This window comes from Euprymna scolopes, chromosome 6 (assembly GCF_053919585.1).
Source record: "Euprymna scolopes isolate OS-2025 chromosome 6, ASM5391958v1, whole genome shotgun sequence".
NCBI lineage: Eukaryota > Metazoa > Mollusca > Cephalopoda > Sepiida > Sepiolidae > Euprymna > Euprymna scolopes.
In genome coordinates this window covers 46,676,611-46,688,873 of record NC_136487.1, presented here as the reverse complement: position 1 = coordinate 46,688,873, position 12,263 = coordinate 46,676,611, and the positions used below count along the sequence as shown (strand labels likewise).

The window sequence follows — 12,263 nt, the reverse complement described above, 5'->3', positions numbered from 1 at the left end:
GACTTCACTAATAACACCAATAGGAACTCTAATGATAATGTTGACACAAACTAAAAACGACCTACAATGTCACTGACGACTGATTCTAATGTCGTCCTTATATTGCTCCTAAGTTAGTGCATTATTATGCCTCAAGGAGTGTCCAAATGAAAAGCATACACACACCATTTTTGGGTGCTTTTGTGCATGCCCACCCCAATAAATGTTACAGTCTTAATGAATTTAAAATTAAGATTTTTTTTTTTTTTTTTATTTTTTTTTTAGGATTATACATTCTAAGATTATTCAGTATTTCACTATTTCTTTAAAGAAAATTTACTTTAATTTTTAAGGCTGAAGTCAATAGGCATCTCCTGTTTTTTTTTTATCTTCATTTATGCTTTTTAGCACCTTACATCATGTGGGATCATGTATCGTCTTGAACGACCTCTTTAAAAGATGTTATCTTAAAAAAAGTTTTAGTTTTAAAGATATGCGTGTACAACTAGAATTGTAACGAATCGTTGAAATTTAATATTCTATGAATAATGTTAAGATTGTGATAAGATTAAAAATAATCTAATCATTTTTTATTGTTTTTACTTTTAATAAAACTATTTTACTGTTTAACTAGCTGTCCCGACCCAGCATTACCAAAATCCATTACATTCAAATTTGCTTTAATATTTCCATGTTCTGTAACTGCTCTATTTTTTGTTTATTATTTTTATCTAAGATAAAAGTGATGCTAGTTTTTTTTTTTTATTTGATAACAATGAAGCAATAGGTCAGTAAGAAAAAAAGAATTAATCTTTATTTTGTTTACAAATGAATGAGAAAATAATTGTCAGTAAACTTTGAATGAAAAATAAAAGCAAGTAATAAATGCTAACTTTTACTAAAAGATCAAGTTATTCTCCTTCGTTGATTTTTCTTTTAATGTGATTATTTAATCCACTACGCAAGTTGTCTCCTATTATAATACTATAATCTTTGTTTTAGTAGCAATATGCCTTGTTTGGGATAAAGCGAAGTAAAAGAAAACAAAATTTAAGACCAAAAACTTTTTTAAATCACTCCAATAAATGCTGATACGACATCATCGAAAGTTTTCGCTAGATCACAGAAGTTAAGTACTGTTGAGTCTGGTCAGTACTAGATAGATGACCATTTGGGAATACTAGATGATGTATGTAGGATTTTGATACCCCTCTGCAAGAATTGCAAAAACCTAACATTATCATTTCCTCCAATGAGGATCTACGAGCAACTAGAACCGTTTGTGAATTTGATAGGGAGGAAGCCTGATTAAACTCGCTTAGGGTGAGTATTACTTGTAAAATAAAAATAGATAAATGCTGATCCATTAGCATCTTTTTCAGATTGAGTTCAAGTAATTTCATGCAACAGCTTATCTGAGCTTTTCATTTGATTGATTATAAAATGTGAATTCGTAACGTGTCAAAATATTCTTCATTGAGATTCATACCTGCCTATTTAATTCGAATTGAATATTTAATGAACAAATATTACAACTGTCATAGACTGTCTGATTGATGGGAGAGAAAAGTTTATTCACTCTGAATTCTCCAGCACATATTTATTTTAACATAGCGACCGAAGACTAATCCCTCGAAGTTGAAGTAAAAATTAACTTTGTACGAACATTGATTGCTTTTATTTTACAATTTTTTTTTCTTACAAGGTTGTCACTACTTATCAAAGCCTTAAGGCCACTCGAGGATAATGTTTAATAAGTGTAAGGTGGTCAGTGAGACAACAACGTTGATTGGTTGTGGTGGAAATTGGGTAGAATGTGATTATTTAAGAGGATGGCTCCACAAGAACTTGTTTACATTGGACTTGGCCATGTTGTAGCCAGCTGAAAAGCAGGCCATTGTACAGAGGTCCACAGGCGAGTAGTTTTAGGAGAGTAGCTTTGTTCGTGGAGTTTGCGCCTAGATTTAGAACATATTTTAGTTCTGGCATTTTACTTTTGTTAAATGTATTATACTTTATTGCTAACTGTCCCTGCCCGGTATTGCCTGGTAGTAGATTTTATTTTATTTTTGGTTTCAAATGTAAATAACTCTGCATTGACGAATTCAGAGTTATGTTTGGATAAAAATAATTCTCACTCGGTCAAAATAGTTTCTGGAAGAGTTCAAATCACATTTTAGTATCCTTAACAACATACTGAACGATCCACTAAAAGAACTGATGGAGCTGAATCAAATATTGTTTTTTAGGAAGAAAGCTATTAATAACAAAAATTGAGAAAGAGACGACCAACTTAGCTTTATATATTAGATGGCATATAATGATCGAGCCATTTTTGTATATGTAAACATGGCTTAGAAAATCTTTTGGATTATTTGAATTATTCGGACTACTGTCCTCATCTTAAGTGTTATTGATAAAACATTTTGGCTGATATAATCTCTGACCTTCTTCAAGAGTCTCTTGTCAAACTCTGAAATCTATATGGAATTTTGAACAGAACCCTTTATTTAATCCATGGGGTAGCATGTTCTCGTTCCATCAGCCATGACTGGGTAGAAGTCTAAAGCAATCTGCAGTTGTATTCTGCGTATCACCCACACTAAGGATTGAACTGTCAACCTTCAGAAGAGTGTTACTTGCAACTGAATTTTACCAAATATTTTATGTTATACTACGGGTCCTTGCAGATCGTGGTGCGAATTAAATAAATGGTTGCAAAATTCCATGCAGATTCCAGAGTTCAACAGAAAGATTTCTGAGTTTGACAAAATACACCTGAAGGTCGGAGGTAACATTGACCGAAACGTTTTGAGAATAACACTCAAGATGAGAGCCATAGTCTGAAGAATCCAAATAATACAAATTATCAATCCCATCTCCAAAAAATTCAGAAGCATTGAACATTTTTTAATTTAGTTTATTTATCTCCTTTCAAGGAGGTTAGACGCAAGGTTAAGTGTGGGTTTTATGAAAGTGTTTCTGTGGAGCAAACTAGATTCGAACTTGCCACACTTAGGTTTTCAATCCTTTCCGTTAACCACTTTACTAAAAAAAATCATTTATATGAAAATATGTATCTGATATTTCAGTGTACTATATCTTATTGAGATATGAAAAAGCGAAAAGAAGAAACGTTTTTCACATCAAATAGCATTACAAATGATTAAGGATTAAGGAAGGATAACTGACTGGAGAGAGAAAAAAAATGGGAGAAATTGCTTATCTACTAGAAGGGTTTTAAAGTAATTTTATTTAACTATTAATTAACTGTACTATGCGCAACCTTAACACATTACAATCATAATAATTTGCATTTAAAATGCGTCTAAATTAAAAAAGGGAAATTGGGAGTAACTGGGTGAAACGAGATGTGGAGGCAGAAGTTCCCTGTTCAAACTTCCATTCCCCTAATCGTAGACACACAATTCTCGAATGTCTCTTAGTAACACATCATGTGGTTACTTTCGAAGAGAGACCTTGCGATAATCTTGTTTACTCAAGACAACGCATATTACCACTGAAGCATAAAGGGTTACTGTGATGGGGGACAGATTTATAGGGGATAACCCGAATAAGGAAATTGTGAAGCTAGATGCTTATTTACATTACATTTAATATTCTGCATGTTGGTACAGTCGAGTGAGTAGGGAGAGAATTCCAAAGAAAAAAAATACAATTAGAGTAGAAAATCCTCTGGCATTTAAGAATCACTACGGTGAAGGGATGGGATTTTGTTAGTCAGATAGGTTGGAGACATTGAAATCAAAGCATATTCCATGGAAATACTTGTACAGCAAGCATAACGATGCAACACTGCAGCGAAGAGTACGATGCATATTAAATTAGAAATTCTAAGATTTGCACCATGTTCAAGAGGTTAGTGGTTGGTGCACCAGCCCAGATGTAGCAATAATACTCGATGCACAGGTGAGTACTAGCTTTATAGCAGTGTGTATAGACACGTGTGAGAAAATCAGCAGCAGCCGTGCTAGCAGCTGACTAGCAAAAATATTAGCAGCAGCCGTCTTAATACATATGCAAATTAAGGAAGTGTACACGCGCTGACGTTACAGGAAAAAGAAAAAAGGGAGAAAAAAGGACAGCACATGGTCGAGCAAAGGAAGTGATCGGACGTGTTTTGACTCTTGGGCGGCGAGAAAGAAAATGTGCCGCACAGTCGAAAATGCAAGCAACGACAAAGACACGTTCGTGAAAGAGCGTATCGACAGGCATGCTTGACGGGTAAGGGATATTTTAAAACGCAGTAAAGTGCATTGTCGGAAGTTACTGGAGTAAATGATTGTTGTATTCACCAAAACAAAATGCTGAGTCATATTTTTTATGTCCGTCCTAGTTTGTTTATGCCTGGGACGGTACCAGACAACGTGTGGGTACAAGTGAGTGAAATGTAATGACATTGTTAAAGTGTAACGGCCACGTTACAGCTTTATAAAGATAAAGAACATTTTGTTTCTAATAAAAGCAAGGCTAGTAGAGTTTTTGTGATGAAAAAATGCTAGACAACGGATAAAGTCAGCACGATTCACTTCAAAGCATCTTTAAGACTTTTTTTTTTTTTTTCATGGAAATCTCTCTAGGCATGGCATGAAGCCTACTTGATGTAAGGAGCTATTAATAATAATAATAATAATAATAATAATAATAATAATAATAATAATAATAAATACTTAACGGCAAAATCTAGATGGATAAATTTAGAATCTGACCTAGAAAACAGCGGTTCTTCCCCCTTTGTCAGAAACATTGCCCATGGAATGTGAGGACTAAAGGACAAAATAAGGGAAACGAAAATGGCGAGGCCGCCGAAAGTAAACCAAAGATCCACTTTGTACTCTTCTTAAATTTAAGTTTTATTTCTCAATATGTTCCAAATATATTTGAAGAGGAATATCCCAGTATTTATTATTTCAATAGAGTTCAATACATGAGTGAAGTTTTATAATAATAGAAAAATATGGCAAATAAATGGCTTCACAAGCATGATTGCATATGCGTAGCCATAGTGTGTGTGTGTGTGTGTGTGTGTGTGTGTGTGTGTGTGTGTGTGTGTGTGTGTGTGTGTGTGTGTGTGTGTGTGTGTGTGTGTTGATTTTCTATAAGTATATTTTCTACCTAAGATACAACCTATTACATAGTGGTAACAGGTGCGCGCGCACACACACAGACGCACATATTAAAGAAGGGGATTAAATAATCTATAATCTGTCTTTCTGGGTCGTCCAGTCTCCTCTAAGAAGTATGTATTTGTTAGGTGAGGGGGGGGTTGTAAATTAAAGAGGGGAGTGGGGGGGCAAAAGTAAGTACCAATAGTGTGGCACAGTGGCACACTATTGGTACTTACTTCCCCCCCCCCCACTATTAGTGTGCTTCAATGAAGCACACTAATAGTGGGGGGGGGGGGAAAGTAAGTACTGCTTCATCAACAATTACGGGAATAATGATGCAACTATTATTATGCATAAAAGTATCTTTTGTGAAAGCATTAGACTTGTTTTTTAAGCAGCGTGCGTACGCTGCTGCTACTGCTGTTGTTCTGTGAGAATTAAACGCACTCTACCCCTCCCCCTCTTCTCCTCCTTATTCTACGCCCTATTAATCCCCTCTCCCTCAGATCTGGCAACCACCGACCGGTCTTGGTGAATCTCCTACTAAAGTAGTCGGATAATAAATGTGTGAGTGAAAAAAAGGGGGCAACAAATATTCACGCACACACTGTCATGTTTCACTGAGAGAGAGAGAGAGAGAGAGAGAGAGAGAGAGAGAGAGAGAGAGAGAGAGAGACGACGACGACGACGAGAGTTTTGTTTCCACTTAGTTACACATGGATCTCAAAACAGAACATGTCAGCCGTTCTTCTTGGACGTAATGAAGAGTGTTTAATAATATTATACAAAAATATACCACCATGATTGCGGAAGAAGAAGAAATTATAACGCCACCCCAGTCGTTTAACGACCTGGTACCTAATAAAAGGACTTATGGTTTGTATACTCGGTTTCTTCTTGGTTATTACAACAGAACACACACATACGGCGTATGGGATAAATGTGGATGCGTATATGATACGCATCCACATTTATCCCTAGGTATTATTTACCCCCTTTCTTTCTCAATGGAGGGTGGATGCGATGCGATATGAAGTCTATTTATAATGGGGAATCCAGCTTCTCTCAAAAGGTGGCATTCTAGATAAATAGCCCTGATTGAACTCGTCGGCATTCCCCGGTTATGATGGTCTCGGACGACCAACAAGAAACTAGTCTCCTCACTCGAAGGAGGAGATAATGCATAGAAAAATGCCTCCTACCACAGAATAGAACATATACTCATCTCTGATATCTCGAATATTTTATTATATTTCCTCTTAGATTGATGGTATTGATAAATATTTTTTGTTTTTATTAAACATGGTTTGGTTGACTAACATTTTTTTCTTCTTCCTTGTTTAAAGTTTTGTTTTCTCATGGCTAAAAAAAAAAACTATCAGAAAGATTATACGTGTTTCTTGCTCATAAGTAAATACGAAATAGTTTTTTTCTTTTTTATATTATAACTTACATATTTATTCACATTAAATAATGAACTAAAAAGACTTTTTATTCTATAATTAAAAGGTTTTTATAAATATGACTATATATACTTTTATTCTCAGACCACTTTACCTTCACCCGTGCGACACCGGTTAAATACGGTTAGTTGTAAAAGATATTCGTGAAGATATTCGCGTTTTCTCTACAAAGAATCTTACTGCGCGCGCGTGCGTTCTTTTGCGTTTGTCAGATGTTTTGACAGTCGACGTGAGATGGAATTTTTTTTTTTTTTTTTTTTTGCCTGGGTCAGGCGAAATCGACGTATCATGGGTTAGGGCTGCCTTAAGTTTATTTCAAAATAAAGTGACACGGGCCATTTTTTGCTAGAATTTTTGTTGAAATGTCTTTGTCTTTTGTGTACAGTTTGTCAGTTGTCACATGCCTGGCATTCATAGAATTAAAGTGTCCAAGTAAACAAAACTAGTATTTTTCCATTGTTATGCTTAACTCATCAGAAAATGTGCGTGCCTTTGAAGAAGACATTAGCAATAAAGATTCTAAAATAAAACGTTTTAAATGCATTCTTCCGTTTCGGATTTTTTTTTTTTTTTTAATAGATTAAGATTAAGTCTATCATTCTTATCCTCGTTAAGACCCACCTAATTTATATTACCGTGACATATTGGGTAGGTTTCTAATTCTAAAGTTATTTTCAAGATTCCAAATATTTAGGTGTCAATTCGTGACCATTTTTCTTGTTTTCACGTAACGCTCGAGCGACACTGTTTTTCGAACCGAATAAACGTTTTAAAGTGAGTAAAACCAGTAAAAACTTATCTTGTCTTTGATTACAACAATGTAAAAAATGATCAAAAAAATCCAAATATATAACAAATAAATGTAAATTTACATTTATTTGTTATATATTTGAATTTTTGACTTTTTTTTTTTTTTTTTTTTTTCGAATCTCTGTGGATTGTAAAACATACCCGGCGCGTCTTTTTAGAACTCTTTGAATTGCATTTTCGGTGTTTTCCGATGTTTACCCGTTACGTGTTTTGCCATTTTTTTATGGACTAAAATCTTAAACTATTGGTGAGGTGAGGTGGGGCTGGGGGGGGGGGCTCTAGCGTCAGCGATATTAGTGTACACAAAACAAAAATGACAAAACTAGTGATGGATGAAAAAAAAAAAAAAGCGCCGAATTATTTAATCCAGGTGGCATGTTATCATTCTGCTAATCAGAAGTGTTAATTAAATGTTATTCTGAGTTCACATGTTGTAAGGAGTGCACCTGCACCTCTGCACCTTTCTTTCACTCCCAAAACAATCATTTAACTGATTATTATATTATTATTGCATTTTAACCCCAAACAAGGCACAGTGCCATTTTGAGGGGGTTACTATCCGAGACATAATTTGCAGGGGCACTATATAGGGAGTTAAGCTGCAAGGTGTCTATTTATATTACACTTGAAATTTTGCATGTCAGTCAGGGAAGCAGGAACCCGGAAGCAGTCGTAGGGAGGAAATTAGTAGGGTAGGGTTTTTTTTTATATCTGGGGATCTCTACTGTGTAGGAGTGGGATTTTGCTGCTTGTAGGGTTTGTCGGGGGTATTTATGCCGGGGGGGGTACAAGGGCTTGTAGTTTGTTGGAGCACCTACCATCAAATACTTGTAAAACAGGCAGAGGGGTGCAAAATTTCATCGATGGACAGTGGTTGAAGCCTAGCTAACAGTGTGGGAGTACGGGACCTATTAGATTGGCGACTCTCTTTTGAACCCTGTATAAGGGTGAGAGACTAGTAGCAGATACACCAGCCCAAATGTGGCAGCAATATTCCACACATGGGCGAATGGTGGCCTCGTAGAGGTACAGGATACTTTCAGGTGTAAGTAAATAACACGGTATAGAGAGCTCACCTTCTTTTCAGCAGCCTTGGCAATGCCCTCAATGTATCTGTTCTAACTCGTGTTCTCTGCATATTATATTAATAACGCGTGTATTCATTAAACCATGAGTTTTTCAGTCATGGCTAACGGAAAGAACGATCGGTAAAGCTACGGTAGAATATTAGTAAATATGAGGAACAATTTCGAGTTAAAATAGTATTACGTGTTACATATGCTAAAATAATTGCTAGAAAAGAAACAATGGAGTGTTCATACAAACGGAAGTTTGCGATTATTTTAGCATATGTATACAATTCAAGCATGTTGTTTCTAGTATTACACACGTAATATTAAATGGATTTTAACTTGCAATGCTTCCTCGTTTTAACAAAAAATTAAATAAAACTATATTTATCGTCTGTACACAATTTATCCTAGCATCACAAGGTACCTTCAATAAGTTTCCAGACGTTTTTCATATGGACACTTTTATTGATAGTACAGTAGTACACACATGAAACTAGTCCCCTTCGAAGTAATCGCCTTCAGCTGCAATGCACTTGTATCGTTCCAACAACTTCTGGATGACACGATGGAAGTCCTCTTGTATGAGCATGTCAATGACGCTCATTAAAGCCTCCTTCATCTCCTCAATTTATTCATAACCACAGCCTCTAAGGTTTTCCTTGAGCTTAGGGAATAACCAAAAGTCACAGGCAGCATGGTCTGGACTATAGAGACGGTGAGGAACTGTCTTGATGCCCATCTTGGTCAGATAGTCTGTGATAAGGATGGAGCATCCTTGGGACAAACTTTGCGCAAATCTTCTGCATCTTCACGAATAAGTGTGTGTACAATTCCCTCACTGACATCAAACTGTGCACTTAATGCTGCTATAGATACACGACAGTCCTCATTTATGAAATTCTTTATTTGGCCGATCAACTCTGACGTTCTGCCTTCCTTACTCCTCACAGACTCCTTGCTTTCCTTGCATCTCTTATGCCACTCAAAAACTGATGCTCGATTCATGCAAAATGGTTCAAACGCAGTCTGGAGCATTCCATATGTTTCTGTGGCAGTTTTTCCAAGTTTAAAACATAATTTTATTGCATATTGTTCTTCTAAAGTTTCCTTGCGTCCAGATTGCATTTTTGAAATCCATCAGCTGTGACAAGCTTTAGTAGGATGTATTCCAATCCCTGCTGTAGCTGTTCATTTGAATCTGAAGTCATAAAAATTGGTCAGTCATCTCACGGGATGTATAACAATAACATACTGAATTTTTGGAGTCTATACAACAATTTTAAATGCCTATACAAAAAAAATCTGGAAACTTATTGAAGGCACTACGTATGTTTAGGCAGACTATTAATCCCCGTTGTACCCCCCCCCCCCCAAAAAAAAAACATTTGATTGTACTTTTTAGGCGATTTCATGTGAACACGGCGAAAAATCTATCAGAAAAATAAAATGGTGCTTCTACAGAATTGGGACGAGATTTTGTAGTCAATAAATGGAGTTTCCAGATTAAAAAAAAAAATGTTATCAACTGATTTTATTTTGTAAATTTTACAATGGTAGCTTCCGAATTATGCAGTCGAAATTACCCAAATATTACTGAATTATTAAACAAAACTTTAATCGTGTTAGCAGGTGAAAATTTTCCGCCATTTTGTTTTAAACCAGAACGGGAAATTACCTCCCTTTTAAATTCTCCTGTGTTTTACGATCGTTTTCATCAAATTCTATTTTTTTATTTTCTTTAATAAATAATTTTCTACCTTATCGATCTTCGTAATTTTTGGATATAATCATTTTTAAAATACGACGAATACGTAGATACCATTGTTTTCATGTGAAATTCAGTAATGCGATTTCCGAAATTTCGTCCCAATAGTGTAGAAGCGACAAAAAAATTTAACAGGTTAGTGGGATTAATTTCGCATATAAATTTTACGTAAAGTGATCCCACATTTTCGGACGGTCTAGCGTTTTCGAACACATGTTTACATTTTCAAAAAAAATCTCAGACCGATTTTGTTTTTATCAACATTAATGTGTAACTACAAAATCACGAACTAGCAAAACTTTAAAAAACAAAAAAAATACTCCGCATATTTGGTATTGATTCATTCTTTTATATTAAGTGAAAATTCACTTTTGTTTTTAGATTATTTATTTGTATGTACTGAATAAACAAAACATTGTTATCGAATCACTCCATCTGTCACAACTCGCTGAAATGGATTTTTGTCTACCTAAAAACATTGACACATTGAGTGCTTATACAAAATAGCCCGGTTCTTGTCCAGATTGGCTCGATAAAATCCAGTAACGAATTACAAAATAACTGAAAGACGACCACACTAGGTTACTGGTTTATTTACATTGCGTTTTATTATTATTTTTTTTTTTTATTATATATATATCCCCAAAACCTCTGGCCTTGATGGCGGAGGAGAGGGAGGGCTAAAACTTGCTGCTATGGTTTCAAGTGATCTCAAATAACAGCAAGAGGAGACTTGATTCTAAATATTTCTCATGTTATATCTCCCCTGTTTTGGAAATAGGGTACGATTATGAATATCTCCAGTATTAAATAATCCTTAAACACTGAAATTTACTTTATGTATGAAAATCAAAGAGGGGAGATATAACATATGAGAAATATTTGGAATCAAGTCTCCTCTTGCTGTTATTTCGAATCATTTAAAACCAGAGCAGCAAGTTTTAGTCTCTCCTCCATCAAGGCGAGAGGTTTTGGAGAAATATCAGATATTTTGTAATTCACATGCAAAATAGGGAAATAAATGACTACGATGTAAACATTGGTAAAGGTGCAGTATCTTTCTGCCCTCAAAAAATCCTTTAAAATTACCACTAGCAGAGGTTTTCGAGGGTGCTTAAAACGAAAATAACGTTTAAGCTTCCAGGAAACGAGTAGTTTCCAAGATATGAAGGAATTATAGTTTCAGAAAATGGGGGATCACTTTTCTATATTAATTTAAAGAAAAATGAACTTTATAGCAACCTTTTGGGGGAGGGTCATTTTTGTTTTTAGAGATGGTGTTAATTTAGTAATTGTGGTTTGGTAGGCTAATACAAAACCTATCTTAAAAAAAACTTGTTTTCGATAGGTTTTCCATGTATTAAGTAATGTAATTATGTGTTATAAGTGGTGACCATTATTGTATGCACAAGCGTGCATATTTTTGCTTAATACCTGGAAAAATACTTATTTGTGGAAAATTTAAATGTGATATTCGTTTTCAGCATACCCGAAAACCTAGAGAAAACAAGTTTAAGGTAGGTTTTGTATTGGTCTACCAAGCCACAATAAACACCAACCCTAAAAAAATTAAGACCCTCAAAAATAAAAAAATAAAAAGTGGCCATAAAGTTGGTGCTCATTTTACATTAAATTAATATAGAAAAGTGATCCCCACGTTCTGATACTATAATTTCTTCATATTTTGGAAACTACTTGTTTCCTTGAATTTTAACCATTATTTTCGTTTTCAGCACCTTTGAAAACCATTAAATAGTAGTAATTTTAAAGGATTTTTTTACGGGTGGAAAGATACTGCACTTCTAGCAAAACTCACAGTATTAATGCTGGAGTATCTTAGGAGTCCATCCTAGGCCCAACTCTCTTTCTAAATCACATCCTAAGATCATTTGTTGACATTTAAAACCAAGCTTCTATCTTTCTATCATCAACGTTCTGATCCCTGTCTGACATCAATCGGATGGAATGGCTCTCGTCTTGAGGAGGCTCCATGTTTTGACAAGCTTCTAGGTCTGATGAAACACGTACATCAAACCTGTTACCA

The 12,263-nt window shown here is 35.0% G+C and overlaps 1 protein-coding gene across 18 annotated transcripts in view; it reads left to right on the top strand.

The window, feature by feature from the left end:
- LOC145277634 (H(+)/Cl(-) exchange transporter 3-like) overlaps nt 1–12,263 on the top strand; it is a 321,789-nt gene that overhangs the window by 211,679 nt on the left and 97,847 nt on the right. The window contains exon 1 of one of the 18 annotated variants that reach the window (XM_080129209.1): nt 5,613–5,984. The exons of 16 other annotated variants lie outside the window; for them this stretch is intronic. In XM_080129209.1, the coding sequence (XP_079985335.1) occupies nt 5,909–5,984 (76 nt within the window). In that variant the 5' untranslated portion in view covers nt 5,613–5,908. Of the gene's footprint in view, nt 1–5,612; nt 5,985–12,263 lie in introns of those variants that run through there. One more of the 18 variants, XM_080129205.1, reaches the window with a different exon arrangement.